This window comes from Lissotriton vulgaris, chromosome 3_1, assembly GCF_964263255.1.
Source record: "Lissotriton vulgaris chromosome 3_1, aLisVul1.2, whole genome shotgun sequence".
NCBI lineage: Eukaryota > Metazoa > Chordata > Amphibia > Caudata > Salamandridae > Lissotriton > Lissotriton vulgaris.
In genome coordinates this window covers 479,949,319-479,971,768 of record NC_141689.1, presented here as the reverse complement: position 1 = coordinate 479,971,768, position 22,450 = coordinate 479,949,319, and the positions used below count along the sequence as shown (strand labels likewise).

Sequence of the window (22,450 nt, the reverse complement as noted above, 5' to 3'; positions counted from 1 at the left end):
GGTGATTCGGATCGCGCCGCTGGCCACCAATGTTAGACGGACCGGGAGGGTCGGCCGAGGATAAGGGGAGCGGTCTCCAGGGAGAGCCGACTCCAGTGACCGTACAGACAAGTAACTTCCCCCCCACAGACGGACACCACACAAGGGTAAGGTTCAACGAGATTTTATAGGCGATTCTTAAAGTACGATAAAATGGTACAAGGAGGTCTGGACTCAGGGGTCCCCTCGATTCTGGTCTCTGGTTTGGGGAAAGGGTAGCGGGACAGTCTTGGTTACCAAAAGATGGAAATAGCTCTCAATCCTCGAGCTCGGCGTTCTAGATGATCGGGCCACGGCGGAGCAAGCAGGTCCCGAGATGGACGAAGGAAGCGACGGTCCGCGGCGGAGCCAGCAGGTCCCGATGAAGATGATGGTTGCAAACGGTCCGCGGCCACGCCAGCAGGTCCCGACGACGATGAAGGCTTACGAAGGTTACGAAGGTTGCGGCAGCACCAGCAGGCAGGGCGATGGTGCACAAGGCAGAGCTACGGCAGCGCCAGTAGTCCGTCAAGGATGAGTTCTTCTTTACGTCTCTCGACTCCAAGATACAACTGCCTTCCTGCTCTGGAGCTGCCCCAGTTATAGGGCTGGTGTTCTTTGATGTCCGGACCCTCGCACTTGGAGGTCGGGAGGTCCGGGATGGGGGAGTCCAGACACCCAGCAGGGGGGTGGGGCCAGCGCCCGGGGAGGCGATGGGCGAGCGGCACTTGGCGGGGAGAGCCATCGACACCTCTTTCTCCCATTGACTTGCCAAGTAGCCCGCTCACCTCCTGGGTGGATGGTGGTGCCGGGATGTCTGAGGCCTGGCCAGGCCCAGGGTTGAGGTCGATCGGGGGCCAGGCGGCCTCGTGGTGGAGTGTCCAAGATGGCGCCCAGGATGGGCGCGCGGGCCAGCAGTGGATCGGGTCCACAAGGTCGATATGTTCGAAGGCAGGGGTCCCTGAGGGGACGGAGGACGTGCAATGGTGGTGTGTGGTACCTGTGTGACCGGGCTCGGGCCTGTTTGGGCCGGGGGAGAGCGGCCCTTCATGTGGCCTGTCCAACACGAACGAATACCCCACATAGGGTATGTCACATCCCTATAAAAATCAAGGAACTCCTCTTGAGACAAGCTCATAGGCAGAGATCAAAAAGAACCATATAAACAGCTTGCCCAGCAGCACCAAAAAGGACAAACCTGGCTGAACAGCCATAAAGCCTGTCTGGGAAATATTGTCTTGAAACCAGAGACGTAAATCATAAAACGGTGACAACACTGCATACGAAAACACAAGTCCACTGTAGGGGACTAAAAACCTGATAGTCATGGAAATCCAGACAGAAGGCACCAGACCGCCGAGTCGGCAAGCTCATCAAACAGATGGGCTCCATCAAAGGGCAGATGATCCCTGAGTCTCTCCCGAACATTCTTGGGGAAACTGCCATCGCATAGCCATGCATGATGACACAGAGCAACTGACCAGGCCATAGCTTGACCCACAGAGTCAGTGGTGTTTATAGCCGACGGAAGGAAAACTGTGACATGTTGCGACCATCCCAAATAAGCCGGACCAGGTCAGCATGAGGGCCCTCTGGCAAAGAGGGAAGGAGTTGCTCGACTGAGTCCCAAGTGCAGTAGTAGCCCGAGCAAGCACGCAAGTCGTGTTCAGGGACTGAAGGCCTGAGCTGGTGGATGCAAAGACATTGCAGCCACACAACTACAGCCACCTAGACTCACGAGTCGGAGGAAGCAACGGTGGTGGAGAGAAGAGAAGAGCTGCCTGAACTACAATTCCTAGAGCACTAGGATGGAGGGAAAAACAGGCAGGGTCATCGGGAGCAGGCCAATGGCGATGTGCAATAATAGCACGATCCAATGAGGGTCTGGCCCAAGTTCCCAGAAGGACATCATACAATGACCCAACAAAAGGCAAAAAGGCTCCACATCCACCGTGCCCTGGTGGAGAAGATCCAACAAAGGATCTGAAGGCAGGGAGACAGAGGGCGGCTGCATCTGCAAGATATCCGCAGCCCTGCAAACTGCACTCGTAAAGTCTGCGCTAGCCGCCATGACCATCTGAGGCGGTTATAGCAAATCATCTGTTGGGGATGGCTGCAGGCTAATCCATCCACCCAATGATAGAGGCCCTGCAGAAAAATGAGCCGGGCAGTGCCCCATGGGCTCCGTGGAGCATGGTTTAAACCCTGGGGGTGGAGATCCACTGGGGTCACGTTCTCCACTAGCAGAGGAACTGCCGGGGACGGAACTGGAATCAACCAACGTCAGGACAGCATTGGATAAGCGTCGATGGCCCCTGAAGAGGACTTGTCTGCACGGCGTCGACTCGACTTCCCCTAAGGCAGGACCCTGCGGGAAGGAACGAGGTAGCACACTGTGCTGCAGTCGCATCCAGCAACGATGCAGGCAGCCCCGCAGGACTGTGGGAAGACGCATCAGGAGGGCTAGAAATCAGAGTGGGATGCCCCTTCAGGCCATGTCCGACCCCTAAACTGGAGTCAATCCACTTGGTCAGTGCCGAGTGCGAACCCGCCAGCAAACCCCCGACCTGAATCCCTACCCCCACTGTGGTGCCTGAAGGCACACCAGGGAGAGGGGGTGACCCAAAGATGGCCTGCAGAGCCCTGAAATAGGCCTCCATATGGGTCCTAGTCACCTCAGCACCAGGAAACGGTGGTTAGGTGGGGACCGACACCAAACGGCTGGTGTCCGGTGAAGACCAGAAGCAGCGGGACCCGACGTCACGCTAGCACGACGTCGACGACCTCCGTGGCTTCTTCCGGTGCTTACCCGAGGCAGGCAAGCGACGTCCACGGGAACACTGCGCCATTGGGATCATTCGGCTGGAGACAGAGGCCAGCATCATGAGGATTCTGACCATGATAACCGGGCGGACATCAATTTCATCTGTATTTCCCACAGGGACTTTGGCTTCAGCTGCCAGCAGGTGTCGCACTCGGTGGAGTCATGGTGCTCGCCCAAGCACCACATACAGATCTCGTGTGGATCCGTTGCCGACATCTGCTGCAAACAGGACACACAAATTAAAGCCTGCATGCATCGGTACACTGTTCCAGACGCGAAAAGCCATCGAGAAGGCCTGAAACCAAAACAGGCCAGAGGAACCGCTTCTCCTGGATATTGTTGGGACGCGGAAAAAGAAGAAAGCTGACGTCCGAACGCCAAGGGGGACTTTATATGGCTCCATTGAAGTCACTTCTGTGGAGGACGTCAGGATGGATCCGGTCGACGCCGCCCCCCGGCGTGCAGAGGTACTGCTGGAGGAAAAAAAAATCTGGATCCAGTCTGACTTCTGGGGACATTCTAAGTTAAGGAATCTGTTGGTAGATGTGTCTATCACATTAACTTTTCTAAAGATAAAGTGCACTAGATTTTAAATGACCATGGTTCAAATTAATAACTGAGTGAACTGTTGCACGCCGCAATAATGAAACTGCTGGTGGAAGATTCGCTCGATCTCTTGGTGCAATGGACGTTAAGCACAATGCCCAGAAGAGGATACTGCAGTTATGGACACCACGTTCAGAAAATGAGCGGTGCTTGGCTCAAGGGAATCTCCAGAGCGAAAAAGTCCCTCACTATCTCAATGCTACCAATGACAAGTGAAACTACGACTGAAACTCTGTACACAGCCTGCTATCCAATGAGTTGCGGCACTGGTGCAGAATTACCCTGCAGAAGACTGGAATCCTACATGCAGGGCCCGCTTTAGCGCTAGAGGCAACAGTGCAACAATCTTTTTTGACACCCCCCTCCTCCCCTGACCTTCTCAGATTCACTCACTACCACCCAGCAAAAGTGCTCCTCAACTCTCCATACCCCATCTCTTACTTATATTTAATTTGTTTTAAGATGCTGGTAAAGGCTGGCTTTACTAATCCACTTAGCTGTCCACTTTAAATAATGATCTGTTCTTTGCAGCAGGTATATTAACTCTCTGCGCTACTTTATGTCAAGTCAACACTGCCACTAAACACAACTCCGATCTCTCTCTAGCAGGAACATTAATCAGAAGAGTTACCTCGATATTTTTGTTGCTACCTGAAAGCTGGACGCACAAGGAACTCTGCAGCAGGTGCTTTTAAATTGTAGGTTATTTCTAAACACAGTACCCTGCCCCCCCCCCCCCCCCACCCCCCTTTTCCAGGTCAGCGCCCTAAAGCCGGCCCTGCCTATGTACAAGAAGTGCCTGCATAAATTCATTATTTGAACTTTAACACAGCATCGAGTGTAAACAGAAGAACAGACTACATAGCCCTCAAATTGTTTCCATTTAAAAATGTAAACAAATCTGTTTGAATTGAAGCAGACTACATTTGTATGGTCCGTCCCATGGATTACAATTTAGACAATGAATGCCTCTTTTAACCGAGTAATATCAATTTACATTAATGTAAAAAACAGTGTTAGTTTTCAGGTAGCATGGAATTCGCCAATCTGTAGGTAACCAACCTTTCAAGACTCTCCTTCTTCTTGGTCTTCTTACTGCGCCTCACCATTCGGCTCCGATTGTTATTCCTCCGAGCTGGGCCGGTCTTGATTGAAGTGTTCTCAAAAGGGGTGGTGTTGATGGAGACCTTGTTTCCACACTGCAGGCAAAATGACTATATTTAATTTCATAAGGGGGTTATTGTAAATTCTCACATTTCACATTTACCTTGATGTTACTGCCCAGAGACCTTTGCACAAATGTTGGTTATTTCACAATGCTACTCACATCAGTCCATTAACATTGCTCTTTATGAACATTATGCAGTCATTTAATGTGTTATTTACTCTTGGTATTTACAAATGTGTGCATATCCATGGGGAGCGAGTTAAAAAGGTAGTGGCAAAAAAGTGTTAATTTGCTAATTTGTCAGGATTCATTTTTTATTGGTATGTCAAATGTATGAATCAGTCACGGGGGGGGGGGTGCGGGGGGCTAGGGACAAAGTTAAAGGAAGGTCAATAAAATGTTCATTTTCTAATAACTTTGCCACCATTTGATGAACATGAATCAAATATCATGGACTGTTAACAGGTTGCACTCAGTAGGGTCATTTCAGGTTATGTGAAGATGCAATGAGGGGTCAAGTTAGAAGGGGGAGACAATATTTGCTAATGACTGACAATGGTTGATGGATCTGCACGAAATTTGGCAAAGACTTAGCCTTTTTAGCCTTCTTTTGGTATTTTTGAGGGTATACAGATTCATTGGGGGCTGGTTAAAAAGGGAGCAAACAAGTGTTCATTTGCTAATACGTTTTGGCAGTGTGTGATAAATTTACACTTGAAAGGATTCATGTTCTACTGGCACATCAATTTTTATGTAAATTAATTAAGGGGCAAAGATATGGGGGAATAATAAAATGTTTACTTGTTTATAATTTTGGAACTGTCGGTTGAATCTCTTTAAAATATGGAAGGCAGTTAGCAAGTTACACCCAGTGCAGGTATTTCAGGCTATCTGAAGAGCCAATGGGGGAGGTTACTAATACCTTTGGTACGAGTTGAGGAAACTGCATAAAAACTGACCGGGATTTAGAATAATTCGCCTACTCTTTATTTTCTCAATTGGCACTGCTTGATGGAACTGCATAACATTTGGAGGCTGGTGAAATAAGCCCAGTGAATGGCCAGGCATGCTTTGTGACCACCTACCACAGAATCCAGCTGGGGTGGGAGGACCCAAGCCCTTGCCAATGTATGTGCACAGTGAAGATTGACTTATCAGGTGAATGTGGTACATCATATAAAAAACAGGATTGTTCAGCAAACCCAAAACTGAAAAAGCCTTGCAATTGGCCAGTTATGGTGTGAAACACACGATGCACACTACCAACTCATACTCCCCAACTATTCATTAGAGCTGATAGCACTTAGAATATACTGTCCACAGAGAAAACATAGTAGGGTCACGAGTTATTGTGCGCACAAAGGTGCCTAATTTCAGCACTTTTTAGGTGTTATTTTCTCTGAACAATAACTGACCTTTAACTGTGTTTTTCAGTGAAAATATATATTATATATATATATATATATATATATATATATATATAAACTGTAAGCCTTTCAAACTGTGTATATATATATATATATATATATATATATATATATATATATATATATATATATATATATATATATATATATATATATCCAAACGGGTCCTCACCAAGGCACTCAGAGCATCGTTTAGCCACGCTACCTTGAAGAAAAACAGCAGGACCAGGTATTCCGTGAGTTGATATTTTTTATTTGGCAACAAACGGCAGCATAACGTTTCGGCCTCTCACAGGCCTTGGTCACATCATATATATATAAGACACATTAGTGTATATACATAGTCCCATTGTCCAGTGGTGTTGCTGTTCCCTTCCTGTCTTGCAAGAGGTAGTTATCAAAATATTTTTATATTTCCCTTTGTTATATAATTCTTTTTTCAAAGAATTCTTTTTGGGGCTTTATTTATCAACAGTTATTCGCACACAAGCACTGCACATAAAATAATTAGTTTATACACATGGTGGCGCAATAGGAGCATATGGCATATGTAAGTAGGAGACTAGAAATTTAGCCATCTATAATTAGATCGTTGTTTGCCATACATTTCCCCAGAATTTTGTTTGGATTTATTATTAACGATGTAAATTTTTTTAACTTTTCATTGGTATGAATATTAACCGTGACATGGAATAATTGAATTTAATGTATTTGCACATTTAAATATGACATTAAATATTGGCATTGTCTTGATGGCATTACAATAGGGGATGCATATTATTGACAAGCATTTATGCATTGGTACGATCAAATTTGCATTTGTGCCCATTCTTGCTAAGTTTGCACATTTCTGAAACATTTTGCACTTTAAACATAGGAATCAATTTTTACTTGCCCGTTGAGCCAATAGAATGCTTTTATATTTTATCATAAGCTTTCCCAGTTGCCTTTGGATATTGTGTTTGTAATATACATGAAACATATTTGTATTTTTACATAGTAATATTGCATTTTGCACTTTAATGAAACGTATGTTTACATAGGCACTAGGCACTTTAGCAAAAAAACCTTTTTTTTTAGAACAAACAATGTTTTAAAATGTTGTATATAGAAACATTGGATCAAAGGTTTAAAGGGAAATATTCTGTAATTTTAATTGTTATTAGTTTGGTGCTATGTATATAGAGTGCATTATGAAGCTTTGGTCACAAGGTGTATAATAGACATTTTAAGATGGCCGACTCCTAACACGAAACAGTACTAGAAGATATGTCTGTTTTCTATGTTTAAGCCTTGCTCGATGTTGGCGCGAAATGTGGGTTTCAAAATTCATGTTTGAGCCTCCCCGTTTATAAGTGAGCAAGGACAGAGCCTCGTGTCCGAAACGCGTCGGAGGCATGCACCGTTCCACAATGCAAATATAAAATAAAGAAAATCTGATACCGGCAAATTCAGAGTCCGTGTTCCTGTTCTGTGCGACGAGGCACTGGGGAAGCTTGGAGTCGAGATATATATATATATATATATATATATATATATATAAATTTATATGACAAACAAACTCCTCCAAAAAGAAAGAAGAGGCCACAGCAGGGGAAACAGCGGAGGCACCTTTATTCTGACAAACACACGACAAATGGCGAATGCATTTCGGCGTCTTAATTGCCTTCTTCAGCGCCAGGGGTGTGCAAAGGAAGTAGGCGCCGATCTGGACTTAAATATCCTGCCCCTTCCTGATGATTAGCGCGTTGCTCCGCCCCAAGGTAAGTTCCATCAGCATATACCACCTGAAGGCCGCCAGTGTCACGGTGCCTACAGGTACCAGAATGCTTTGTTCATGTCAGGTCTGTAATGCGGGGGTGAATTAGGCGCCATCATATTGCTGTGCCCTCAATAGTAGTGTGTCCTCCGAACTCAGCTGCCTCCTCGAGTCCCCAACCGCATCAACCCCTCAAGCCACGGGAATCCTTTCTGCGGGGGTAAGACAGGAAATCCCACTCGCCCGATGTGCAATCAATGATTGCAGCACCGCTCCAACTCCTCCAGGGCCTGGAGGTGAGCCCTGGAAAATCCAGCAACCTGGATACAAAGAAAATTCCACCAAGGCAGAGACCAGCGTATCCAGGGCCAGCTTGGTGATGCGGGGGCCTCCTAAGCGCGGCTCTGGTATGTGTGTGTATATATATATATATATATATATATATATATATATATATATACACACATAGACACAGATATAAAAGATAACTCCGTGTGAGTCTAAAGGAGAGCTAGGTTTGCTGCACTGAAAAAACACCTTTAGAGTTTTTCACTGCCAGGATATGTAAATGCCATGCACTCTGTCCTGTGAGCCTTTAGGGGCTACTTTAGATGTGATTTATGTGTATTAAAAAAGAAGGTTTAGGCCTGGCAAAAAGTTTATTTTTCCAGGTCGAAATGGCAGTTTAAAACTGCACTACCGGATGCAGTGGCAGACCTGAGAAATGGTTTACGCTACTACTTCAGTGGGTGACACAATCAGTGCTGCAGCTTACTTATAGCACTTAATTCACAGGCACTGGGTACATGTAGTTCCATTTAATAGGGAATAAATTGAATGTGCCAATTAGGGGTTTACCAATTTTCAAAAGGGAGAGCAGAAGCACTTTACCAATGATTAGCAGGAGTAAAGTGTGCAGAGTACTAATGCCCCAAAAAATGGGCTCAGCAAAAATAGGGTAGTGAAAGCAAAATACTGGGGTATACCACATAAAAGATTGTCTTTTCCAACAGAAGGCAAGTGCAACTGATGCGCCCTAAGACAACATTCATTCACAAAATGAACTATAAGGATTTCAGAGGGAAACCAGCAGAAAGAATCCAGGTACCATTTACTCTAATTGCAGTGCCAGAAGCATTGTGGGAACATTAAAACAGACCCACCTGCAGTTGTGTAACAATAAATACTGTGCAGCATTTTGTAAGCTGGATGCTCTGTCCAGCAAAATCTTGCCTATGAAAATGTGTAAAAGAAAAAGGAGTTCGACCAAAATAACTGGTGCAACCCAGCTAAAGACGGCTCAGTGTCATTGGCAACCTGTGGCAATCACGCCATACTAGGTCTTTTTCAGCAAACACAAAAGAGCCAACAGAGAGCAACTGGGCTGCTGATACAAGAACCATGCATCCCACGTCAGTCTATGTAAATAAGGCCAGATCTTTGTCTGATATAATCAAGTGTCAACCTGCTTTAGTACCCCATTCTTGTAAATGGCACCTTTGCATTTCTTCAAGGTTGCGTCACAGAGAACTCTTGTCTAGTCAATCTGAAACTTGCTTCAGATTTTGCCTGAGAACTGACCCCACAACACTCAATGAGGCTCCATAATTTCACCTATCATCTGGAGTTAAAATCTTTGTTAGCCCAGTCTGCACTTCGGTGTATTCAACCTGCAGCTTTGACTTTGACCCAGGTTCAACTAAAAGGGCACATAAAGACACTTGGGAGCTTTATAACAATTGTTACTTATCACTGTCACAAATTCGCCATCTTATGACATTTTTTTAAATTGGGCAGTGGGCCTATGACAATTCACACAATGCGCGAGGCACCTTAGTTCCACAGAGATACACAACATTTGGTTGGAGGTAATTATCACAAGTTCTTAATCGAGCAAAACGTACATCTCAATTTTGATGTCGGCAAGTCACACCACTATTGACCAAGGAATGTCTGATTTCATGGCATATTTTCCTCGGTCTTAAATTTGGTGGTCGGTCTAGGAAGGAGGGAGGTATGGGGAATGTGAAATATTTGGCTATGCAAAGTGGCTGGTACACCCACAAAGCTGTAACTTAATTGCTAATTACAAAGTTTTAGCATGGGCATTCCAATCCTCAAAATATTGAAGTCGATTTCTACATAAGAGCCAATTCTGTATCCCAGATATGAAATTGTATGAAATGCCCTCATATTTCACAGAAGAGTATGGAAAGTGGTTTCTCCACAGAGAAAACTATTGCAAGCTGAATTACATATCTGAATATTGCTAACTATCTGTGAATTACCAGACGCTGGGTCCTCGCTATGTTCTTGTTCCTTGCTTTCACCTCTTTCCCTCACTGCCTTTCAACATTGGCTCCTTCAGCTTCTGGCTCCTTTCCTTTTTCCTTCCCAATCTCTTCCAAACACCCACTTGTGGATGGCTAGGCATGCCATGTTATTGCTCTTGCCTGAGCCCCACCCTGCCCTCCTTGTTGGGTGGAAGGCTGTGGTTGCAGCTTTCTGCTCCATGCCTGATGGCCCTCTCAGTAGCCGCAGTCGTGAGAAGGAATATTGTAGCTTTCTTCTCCATGATATACACAATACTGCAGAAACCCTCAATGTGTTCTGGTGATAGTGTCAATTTCATCAAGCCAAGAACAATCTGGATATGAACACAAAAATACTGCCTACTTTCCGACTATTGGCCTCTGTAAATAACAATTCTTCTTCTGAGATCTAAGGCATGCAAACTCTGATAGAAGAAAAAATATGAAACAAATGATAAGGTAAAGGTTTACTGAATAACATAGTTAGACAGGATCCAGTAGAAAACAGAACCGAGACTTTTCTGGATGCCTTGTAGGTAACCATCAATAAGTAGAAAAGAAGCACACCTGTAGGTCAAATATACTCTAAAATTGTCAGCTGGCTCAAGGATACCAATAGATGTGAACTCAAAGCACCTCATTTTAAAAGTGCATTATAGAGACGGTTTACCTTAAAGGTCTTGCCTCGTGTTTGGCTTATGGTATAACAAAGGGAGGATGTGTACATATTTTGTAACTAGGAGTATATAAAACATCTAAGACAGCCACATTTCTGCTCCAAAGATTGTACCTTCAACAGCAGTTCCATAACCTCTGTATGAACAAGTCCATGCACTGGTTCTCCATTTAAATGGGTGATTAAATCTCCAGCCTTAAGTCCTGACTGATACGCAGGGCCTCCCTCTTCAACGCTCTGAAATTGGAGAGAACTGTTTATTTCAGCAAATTGGAAGTGATTATTTGCCATGTAAACACTTTGAACTGTGAAACAAACTTAGAATAGTATGCCTTCAAATTGTATGCATGTAAAGTAGATTGAATACAGATAACTGAACTTTGTGCTTCATAGAACACTTACTATAGTATTGTGTAGCATTGGAAATATGAAGTATACCTGTAACTCAACTGCAATCAAAATGAAATGTACTTATCTATAGGGCACAACACATCTACATGTAGCCCACATGCTGCACGATTAAAGTTACACAATACCTACAGTATTATTGATTTACATGCATTGGTTTTATTAAATCAGCTGACCGAATAAGTATTCACTACTTACAGATGTCTTCCGGGTACTGTAATATCCAGGGTGACAACCCATTACCACATGTTAAGAGTCATTACACTAATTACTTCAGACAAACTCCTTCATTAAGAGTTTATGATTAAACATATTACTTAAATGCGTTGTTATACACTCTGAGTCATATAAGCACACTTTTTGCTAAGCCTGGCCGGTCTGCTTTATAGGGCAGAAAGCAAAAGTTAAAGAAACGGAGACACATTGGCTAGAGTGCTGTCACGATATCATTGATGAAGCTTTGCCTTCTTATCAAGAATCACTGATTCACAAGGCCAGCAGCTCCTCAATTATCAAAATGTATTCTAAGATACCAATGACATCACTGACATGGTGACTTTTGTAATCATGATTCAAGGGATTTGGCTTACTATTGTTGAGCTGCCCACCTCCTTCCTCTCACCGTTACTACTCAACTTTCACTCACAGATGCGGTACCTGGCAGTATTGCTAAATCCCAACTACTTTCAAGTAGCGCATATATCCATTTGTTACACTCTGATGCAGTTTCCTGCCACGCATCTCTCAGAAGAACTCTGATTAAAGATATGTTGCATGGTAAAATACCAACTCCAATCAAGAAATACTTTTTAAGTGTATATTCAAATGAAAAGTAGTATTACAGTTGATGTTGCTTCTGATGATGTAAGGCTCTTGAGAACGGGCTAATTATATGAAGGTGTATTTAGCTGTCTGCCCAAAGAGTTGCCAGAGAGCAACCCACAGCCTAATCTTACCCAGTCACTCCTCATTGTCAACAAATTTCAAAGGCACTTGACTGGCAGAGCATCACTTAACGCCAACTGACTTCTGTCAGGAGGCGGGAGAATTATCACAGTGAACATCTGTCTACAAAATCTGAACTAATAGTGTGGAGAAGTTAACATAGTTTCTAAAAACAAATCTGATGTTAGAAAGGCCACTAAGGGATCAGCAATATCATTAAGGCTTCCAACCCAATAAACTATTAATGGTCAATCAGGAAGCATATGACAATTCTAAGGATTAAAATGTGTATAAAGCGAGCTGGGAAACCAGAAGTTTAGTAAATGAACTGATCTGGCATGAAATGGAGTTGCAACAACCTGCTAAAGATGCTCAGAAAAATCTTGTCCTTTCTTCCAAGAACTGCACATCAAGTAGTGGGTCCAGTCCAAGCAACCATACTTATTCACAAGGGCTACTGAAACTCTCTCTATCTAGAGTTAGATGCGAGTCTCTTTAAAAAGTAGCAAAGGGTACAGAATGTGGCGTACAAACTGCAACAGGGACTCCCATGCTTTTCCTCTGCCTCTGAGGCTTTGCACTGGCTACCGGTGGGAAAGAAAACTGCTTTTACGTTCCTCTGCCTTGTATTGAAAGCAGCACAGCAGGACAAACTATTTAGTACAAAAACCCACCATCAATATTCCATCACGCTGCATATGCTCCTCAGGGGCCCAACTGTTGATTTGCTTAAAACTAAACAGATCTGTTCGGTTGGAAAGGCATTTTCTGCTAGAATGGGTAACCTCTGGAATGAGCTACCTGGTTTGTACAGATGGCGCCTTCCCTACTACACATCAGAAGGCCTTTAAGGCCTGGCTAATTCAAAACTACCATCTAGGTAGTCTACAAGAAGATTTAATTCCAGATATCACCAACAATATTTATAAGCTAGTGAAAGAGATCTTTAAAAAATGCCCTGAAGCACCTTAATACTACAATTTCTGATATATCAAATACATCCCTGATTGTTCCAAGTCTGCCCTGATTAAATAACCTCTGCCTTCCGTTTCTTCAGCAAAATTCACCTTGATGCTATAATTTATTTACTTTCAGATGCTACTAAATGATGGAGCTTTAAAAATAAACGAAAGAATATTTTCTCCTTAAGAGTATGTTTTTATATAGCCAAGTGAACAAATTCTACTTCTACAGTGATTTTTACTGACGTTTCCTTATACCCAAATACTGTACAGTAAGGTGTCTCAAAAACCGTCCCCCCTCTCAATTTCCTTAGACCTGAAATTGATGATGTCATCACAGGAGTTATTTTGCTAAGAAAGCAAATACTTCCAACCTTTTATGGCATGTGCTTATTGGAAAGATTCTGGATTAGGTTATTATTCTCGCAAACATAATATTTTAAAACAGTGGAGCATGTTACAATCCAACATAAATATCAAAACAAAAAAGGTAACTAATGTTTCACAGATAAATGTTACCACCTCATATTTTTCTCCTACTCATTTAAACATTTCCAATTTTTGGTCTTTTTGCAGAGAAAACATTTTCATTGAGAGATGTATTGTCACTGAGTTTCAAACTTGAAGCTGGAGCATGATGTTTTAAGCAAGCTGAAAGTCATGTCCTTGCATCAAAAAACAGGAAACGCAATACATTAAGAAAGAATATATGGCTGAGGACAGATATGCACTGAAATACTATAACTGCGTATTGGGTTCATTTTCTTTCACATTGCGAAACGTATGAAAGGTAGTGTGTATATTATTTTATGAAATTTTGTTGTTGAAATTCTTTAATAGAACAATTGAGTAGTTTCATGTGTGTTAAAAAAAAATAAGAGTTTACATAACTTCTACTGGAAAGATTTAAGTAAATATTTGTCCAGTGCCCAAAAAGCAAAGTAAATATCTCTATAATTAAAAAAAAACAGAATAGTGACCTCACCTGAACAATGTGATGAACTGTGTACACATCAGTGTCACCAACATAGACTCTGATAGCCTGCATGGTAAACCCAAATGATTTGCCAGAACTATGAATGGTGATTGGTTGCTGTGGACTCGCACACGCAATCGAAGATTCTCGACTGGGAGATGAATCTCTGGAGGATGAAGGATCTGAAGACAGGGAATGAGGCGATATTGGACTTCCGAGTGGAGATGCACCATACATATCTGAAAGAAATAATTTGAAACCTTTAAAATGTTGCAATGCACAAAAAGAGAGTCCAGTTATCATAATGAAGTTCTCCTTGTTTTTTCAAGACCTAATTTCCTGATGAAATTAGGGTACAATGCTGCTGAAGGTCATGGGTCACGAGGGACATAACTTAACATTTCAATGGCGTGCAACTGGAGAATATTTATTATAATAATGAAAATAACAGGCTGTGAAAAGGGAAAACGTTTTTCATCTGGAGCTGTGGATTTTGTGTGTTATGGGCTTGCAAAGTATTTTAGACGGTACTGAAGCCATAGTGCAATTAAAAGTTGTGTGTAAGATGAAAAATGTGTAATGCTTTTTAGTGATCTACACTATCGTCTTCCCTAGCTACAAAGTTCATAATAGGCAATAGGAATCTATCTACAAAGAAAGATAGATAGTATATACAAAATAAATTAAGAAAGGGAAGGCTGTAAACAACACACATACCGAATGATCAAAGTCAGGATAGTAAAATCAGTGTATATTCTGAACCCCAGCATTTCACAGTGCTTTCATACATCACCCATGAGGATAAAAGTAAATACAATGGATCTATGAAACTTCTTGCCTGAGCAATTATAATACTGATAGACGCCACTGGAATTTACGACAACATTGTTTGGTGCACTCAAATGAGACGTGTGCATACCCTAAAAGGTCTACGCCAAATTAAGTGGTTTGTTTGCTCCTCTAGTTATTTCTAGCATTCAGTTCTGGTTTTATCATTATTGTGACTATGGGTGCATACGGTCCCTCTGCTGAACTTTGAATATATGTATATTTGGAAATGATGTATCCACTGTAATGGCATATGGGTACGGGTAGGTATGAGAAAGTGCCAACGTATGCACGCCTGAAACATTTTTAACCAGCACCACAAATAAAAAAACTTTATTGTTTCATTATTAACATTTTGGATTTCACAAACGTTTTTAACTTGCACTTCTAACAGAATACCGTGCTAGATTTGTCTTCGTGTGTGCCAAATTATCAGCAGAGAATAAATTACCTGAATAGTGGACAGAGAATAAGAAAAAGACAAATACGTATGTGCGGTATGAAGACTGGGGTAAGTTTGTCCAACAGCAAACTATATTCTGTCTTTTCTTCAAGAATATTTTATAGGTTCAGGCATTGTTCAACTAGGATACAGTTGACACTTTTAGGCCCAAACTACTATTTCATTTATTTTTCTCTCTTGTATTAATCAATCCACCACGTCGGCATGTTTCTGTTGTTTAGAACACCTAAACATTATACAACAAGGGACAGACAGAGCTAGAGAATACTTTTTAGATAGATGGATAGATAAGGTTTAAAAAAATATTTGGTTTGAAGTTTGTCATATTAAGTGCTAAATAACACAATGGTTGATTCGTTCATTACTTGAATAACAATGTCTAGTAGCTTCAATGAATTATTGACAATATAAACTCTCTCACGCAATCTATATTCAAAGATAAATACATTTTGAAAGAAAGTCCTTACATCAAGGCAGGTGTTGTCACAATCCTAAAATGTAAGAGAATATCAGTGCAAGTGATAACTTATGAGGCTTAGGGAGCACTTACTAAGAATTAGTATTCTGCAAAGTTTCCCATCAGACACGACATATCACGTCGATCTATACGTCATTTTACAATTTATGTTTTAGATTTACTTTGCAACATTATCCTCAAGTTATGTGCTATCAACGCAAATGTATCAAAGAGGACACCAAACCACTCCTTGCAATCAAATTAGATCATGACTAAGGAGTAGTATAAAACATAACCAAATTCCAGTTCATGCTAAAAAATACAACACCTACATAATGTAACTTCACACAGTTCTAAGCTACACTGTAAATGGCTCCTGCTAAGCAAATGAGTAGTTCGAGCAAGGTACTAGTCCAATAACATTGTACAACTATTCCCCTGACAAACCAATGTAAAACAAGTCTATGAGGATAAATAGCATGAGATGTGACTGCTCTGCAATCAATAGTCTAATGGCGTTACTTGCAATTCAAGTATCAAACAAGGGCTGGTACTGTCCGCTGCAGGATAGCGTAATATATTGTACAGTGTGTTGTGTTGGGTGATGCAATTGCTTAGCAGAAATGGGAATTAATCAATAGAAAACATAGCAAATTATTTGGGTAGAACAAATAATGCATAGTACTTATGCTGGCAATGAATGTAAGTACTAGCGTAAGGCAACATTTCGGCTTTGAACCATTTACTTCCATCTCTGAATAGTATCCGTGTAGGTAGCCACTACGAAACAAACAGGACTTCACTACATCCAAAATACAATGTCGCCAGCTGAGTCTTGCTTCAGAGATGTGTACACAGGGCTTTAGGTTGAAAAAATAAATACGAGGCTGACTTTCTTGCCGAATTCTGCCATAAAGAACAGGCACAAAAAGGAAAGAAAAACAAGCTAAAGTCGAAGATATAATGAAAGGAAAGGCAGTTAAGAGATTTTGACACCTAACAGCATGTCTGCCTGTGCAATAATGTTATTAGAACTCGCTCCCCTACACCTCCCCAAGGACGGAAAGAAGTGGGCCCAGAGATAGATGAGTAGACAGACCAGTGTAGTTATAGTTAGGCCAGACTTTCCATAAGAAAGGCATTTCTTTTTTCTTTATTAACTTTTGTGCCATATGACAAATCTGCATAAAATTTCCCTCCTCGCACCCCATCTAAAAACATTCATCTACTTTGGTCCCTTCATGGCCTAGAAAAAAAGAAGGGGGGATGCAGATTTAGTATTTTACCTCCCATAGGAAAATTTGCCCTCTAATACAGGAAAAACGGCTGAAGGGAATTTCCCCAAATTTGGCAGACAAGGACACCTTTACTCAGAAAGTATGCTTTTTTTAATTTGGTGTAAATCACTACAGTAGTTTTGGAGGAATTAACGTTTAAAAAGATGCTTAAGGTAGATATGAAGTGGTTAAGTGTAATGAAAAGTTAGAGGCATCTGTACTGCTGGGTACCGCAATACTTCAGTGATTCCCAACATTAAAAAAAAATCTTATTTGCTTTGGGAGCTTTCCCTCCCATCAATCATTTTGGTACTGCGGGTTCCAAGAGTTATCTGCAGTATGCAAACAATGTGATTGGTGACCACAATGTTGAAGAAAAATGTTGTGGCCAGCATTACAGGACTCAGGGGATTCAAAACTCAAGTCCTAAAAATAGAGATGAATGGGCCCTTAAGAGAACACGGGTAAGAACACCCTGACCCCTGGAGGGGTGTCACAAAGGGACGCTCTTAGTGTTAATATGTTATTAAAAAACTCTTTCCACAGACACAGGCTTTTGCAGTACGATCACTGGGCAAAGAAAAGACCCTGAGTGGTAACACAATATGACTGAGTATCACGTACATATTAGGCGTCTATACCAAGTTGATGTGGTACTGTGTAAGCTTCATTTTGAGGTACTGGTACTGAGCTATCGATAGTAGTGAATGAGGATTGGAAGGGAATTTGACATCATAGTAGTTAAGCTTGTGAGTTGGTCCCCTGTTGACGGTCCAGGTGGGGGTTGGCTGAAAACATTGGATGCAGGACAAGGCTTCAACTATTAGCTGTGCATGCAGGCTGTGCACAATCCATATGTAAGAGTTAACCATTCTCAGTAGTTCGACTGTGGTGAATCCTCGGTAGTGCGAGGCTGAAGCCCGGGTTTAGTGGGTGGGTGGTTGCCTGCGGGTGGATTGGGTGCTAGATGCTTGTGGGAGGGACTGGTTGCATAGGTAGGTTGTATGTAAGGATAATGAGGTTGAAGTTAGATAACAATGTTAGTTTTCTGCTCTAAATGTGTAGTAGAAGTTTGATAAAGATTATTGTTATAATTAGATAGCCTGTACAGCAAGGTAGTGGCGAGGGTATGCAAGCTGTAGTCATAGCCTCTGGTGAACCCAAATCAGCATGTGGTGAATCAATGGCACAGGAGATTGTGAATCAAGGAATGGCAGCTGATATGTTCCGAAAAAGCTCACCACTTGGCATTGTTCTATTAGAAATCCGTACAGGGTTTAGGTTGTAAGGCGTTGTTTTTTTCCCCATTCTTCGCTGCCGTGAGACATCATGAAGAATATGTTGTATGTTAAGGTCAGCAGAAGCCCGCCTCACAACCAGTACCAAAGGCGAAAAAAATGCAGACAAAGTTGGGAGCGGGAGGAGGAATCCCTGCACAGTGCACACAGTGGAAAAAACAGCCAGCTGACCGTGATCAAGATTTACAACAACTTTTTTTGGGAGCAGAACAGTGGGATATCCAGGGGAAACCAGTATGTGAAACGAGCACATCAGATTCTCGGTTAGCTGACTTCCAGAGAACACAGTCAAAGCTTTTTTATTTTTTCATTTCGGTGTTCTCACGGATTGGGTTGAAAATCTCATTACGCCAGTCACAGTAATCATTACACCCTCAGAGGGGCAGTGTCTTCCTGATGATATTTTCTACTAAGGAGTTGCCCCAGCTCTTGTCTTAAAACCAAATGCGGTGAAAGATCATTGTTCGACTTGCCCATTTCTGTAGGGTTATCCTGTGGGCCTTAGGACACGGTGCACTTTACCACAGCTAACCAGGGCTAATGTGCTTGTGCTCTCTTCTTAAAAACATACTAGATTGGCTTATACCCAATGGGCATATGTAATGTACTTGTAAGTCCTTAGTAAGGTGGCACTATGTGTGCCCTAGGCCTGTAAATATAATGCTACCAGTGGGTCTGCAGCACTGGTTGTGCTGTCCACTTAAGTAGCACTTTAAACATGTCTGTGGTCTGCCACTGCAGCCTCTGTGTGTATGGGTTTGAACTGCCATTTCGACCTGCAAAGTAAATCTCCTGCCAGGCCTAAACCTTCCATTTTAATGCAAAAACTCACCGCTAGGGGAGGCCCTGGACAGCCCAGAAAACAGGGTGCAATATATTTAAAATGTAGGCCATGTAAGTTTAAGCGGGACCGCTCTCGACGCGGGGCCGACACCCGGAGCTCGAGCAGCTTGCGGGACCGCTCCCGTCTAGCTTTATTCATCAAGGCCCGGCAATCAACGCAGGTGTCCACGTCGTGGTCGGGGCCTAGGCACCGGAGGCAGAGTCGGTGATGGTCCGTGACCAAAATCGTACGGTCACAGTCACAGTTCTTAAAACCGGGCATCCTACCGGCACCGTAAGAATAGTCAAAAAAGATCAAAGATCAAAAACTTGGTCAAAAGACCGGAATACTGCACTTCTCGGATCTGCGCTAACTGGCGCAGAAAAAAGAAGAACTGACGTCAGCGTGCGGAGGCGGCGTCTATATACTCCAGCGACGTCATCATGGCGCACGACGCCAACGACGGACGCGGAGCCGCAGGGGACGCCTGCAGACGACACCTACCGACGCGCAGGGGTACTGCTACGCAAAAGTTTCTGGATCCAGACTGACGCCTGGGGATATTCTAAGGTAAGGAATCTAATATTGTAGAAAAAGGTAGGGCTAAGACCTTTCTCAAGATTTGCCCGGCGCTAACCGCCCTTGTACCATTCAAGTTTACCAAGCAATGAGGCAGGCGCCGGAGACCAGAAGGCAGGAAACAGAAGTTTATTCCGACGGAGCAGAACACATCAGATCAGACAACAAGGTATCGTCTCGAGGTGCTCTAACAGCCTCTCGGAGGCCTGGCCTCTTATACACTGGTTTATGGCATGTGACCTTCCTTTATTACAATCACAACTTTGTAAGGCAAGAAAAAGACATCCCCTTAATCCTCGTGTTAATCCCACCCCCTTATACCTTCACAATGGAGGTCCTCAACCTGCTGATGAGAGGGGGTCATCACGCAGCTGAGTGTTTCGTCGAGTCTTAGGATGTGTGCGCCTGATCATATCACAGGGGGGTGGGGAGGCTTGGATCAATAGAGGGTCTTTTGAAGGAGAGCGACCTCATACAATAAGGGTCAGTAAATGATATCTCCCGGCTTATGCAGTGGCCTCGGACCTGTGTGGACAGTCGGACACGGGGTGAGGGGCCATCAATGGAGGGGTATTCATGCTGCGTGGACAATCCAGCACAGAGGGGAGGTTTATCAACAGAGGGGCATTCATGGGAAGAGAGGAGGTGTTGGTCAGGCGCTGGCGTGACTCCCAAGGACAGGGTCATGCAGAAGGGTCGTGCTCATAAGGAGGAGGGAGGGGGAGCCAGGGTGCGCGGAGGATGCTTGCTAGGTCAGAGGGGCACGCTGGCGATCGATCGTGGACAGGGAGACCATGATATCTAAAATGGCTGCCGTGCGCGTAGTACATAGGTGACAAGCTGGCGCAGATGATGTTCAGATCGCAAACTAAAATTCCACAGTCCTCCCTTTTAACATGTCTCGCCAACTTGTCAGTTCGGATTTATCCCCATAAGGCCACGTATTTATAACAGACAAGGCCACGGTTAAAGTGGCGGTAGTTTGTTTTTTGCAGATGAGTGAAGGTGGTTCTGGCCGGATTGTGGAGCACCTGTACTTCGACTCGTTCTTTGGCTGGAATGTCTTTGATGAAGGTGGCGCCTGCGAGCGCAGGACACAGGGCAGCTGGGATCTTTCCTGTTTTGTTCAGCCAGAACCCAGAGTAGAAGTGTGACACTGTCCGGCTGGAGGTGGCGTTGTCTCTGTGGCTCTCTTGCATGAGGATCAACCAGGCGAGGCAAGAGCCGTGAACTGAGAAGGGTGAAGGGATGAAGGGGATGGAGTGTCCAGTGGCATGCGGGAGCAACCCGCAGATCCAACAGTTCGTAGCATTTGCAGCAAGGTTGTGTTGGTGCAACAGTTGCACGAAGGAATTGTTCCAGAATTCCCTGCGCCTTTCTCGGAGCTGAGGCGACAGAGAGATTAGGTGATGCTCTTTCAGGGGTGTTGGCTGTGCAGTAGGTAGCAATGCCTCATGAACCGGTGTGCTTTCCTCCAGAATCCAGAAGGAGGTCATGAGGAGGAGACAGAAGAGGAAGACAATGAAGAGTGCAATTGTCTTTGATTTGTGCAGGTTGTCAGTCTTTGGATTTCTATACTGGGTATTTCCCGTTGCTTCCATCATCTTCTTATCTGGCGCTTCCATCATCTTCTTATTTGGCGCTTCCATCACCTTCAAGGGGCTCGGTAGTGGGCAGAACCACAGACTTCGTTTAGCTTCTCTCCCGGTGACCCTTGATTGTGTGTAGGTCACCGTTCTGAGATTTAACTTAGTCCGTGGCCTACTTAGCCGAAGCTCCCTCCTTTCGACGCAGGAAATACCCTTCTCTGGATGGCACAGTGGGATCAGAGAATTTTGCAAGTTCGAGTGCCTCAGTATCGGGATAACAGTCCAATATCGGTCGGTCTTTGCTCAGGAGCTCTTCTTGGGCGCTGACGTTTTCTGTCGTGGTCAGGTTTGCAGAGACCTTCCGGCAATGATGCGCGTGCAGCCAGTGCTTCTTCCCCTCCACCCGGAGTGCTGTTCGGGTGGTGATCAGCACTTGCCAGGGGCCCGTCCACCGAGGTTCCAGACTCTTGGTTCGCTGGAAATTCCGTATCAATACGAAATCTCCCGGTTGGATGTCGTGGCCGGGGCCCCTGGAAGCATCGGGGATGGCCTGCTGCACCTGTTGATGAATGACAGACAACGTTTTAGTTAACTTGCACAAATAATCAGATAGTAGGACGTCTGGGACGTCATGAATGGAGGTCGGTTTGGGAGCAGTCCAGAGATTCATCGGTCGCCCAAACACGACCTCGTAGGGGGTCAAATGGTGCTTGGTGGGAGTGGAGCGCATCGATAACAAGGCCAGTGGGAGGGCATCCGGCCAGTTAAGTCCAGTGGTGGCCACTATTTTTGCCAGTTTCAGCTTCAGTGTGGCATTATGGCGTTCCACTAGACCAGCGGATTGGGGGTGGAAGACCGCATGGAATCGTTGCTTCACCCCCAACCCTTTCAGGATTAGTTGGATAACCTCAGCTATGAAGTGGGGGCCATTGTCGCTCCATAAAATTCGGCAAAGGCCATAGCGGGGGAAGAATTCCTTCAGTAGTACTTTGGCAGTAGTCATGGCAGTGTTGTCACGGGTTGGATAGGCTTCTACCCATTTGCTGAAGGCACAT

At 43.9% G+C, this 22,450-nt stretch overlaps 1 protein-coding gene across 7 annotated transcripts in view; it reads right to left on the bottom strand.

Annotated features, from left to right (window-relative positions):
* MAST4 (microtubule associated serine/threonine kinase family member 4) overlaps positions 1 to 22,450 on the bottom strand; it is a 1,854,902-nt gene that overhangs the window by 30,025 nt on the left and 1,802,427 nt on the right. For all 7 annotated transcript variants that reach the window (XM_086960700.1, XM_086960701.1, XM_086960706.1 and 4 more), the window contains 3 exons: positions 14,091 to 14,320; positions 10,905 to 11,027; positions 4,511 to 4,647 (listed from right to left, as the gene is read on the bottom strand). In XM_086960700.1, the coding sequence (XP_086816826.1) occupies positions 4,511 to 4,647; positions 10,905 to 11,027; positions 14,091 to 14,320 (490 nt within the window). The remainder of the gene's footprint in view (positions 1 to 4,510; positions 4,648 to 10,904; positions 11,028 to 14,090; positions 14,321 to 22,450) is intronic.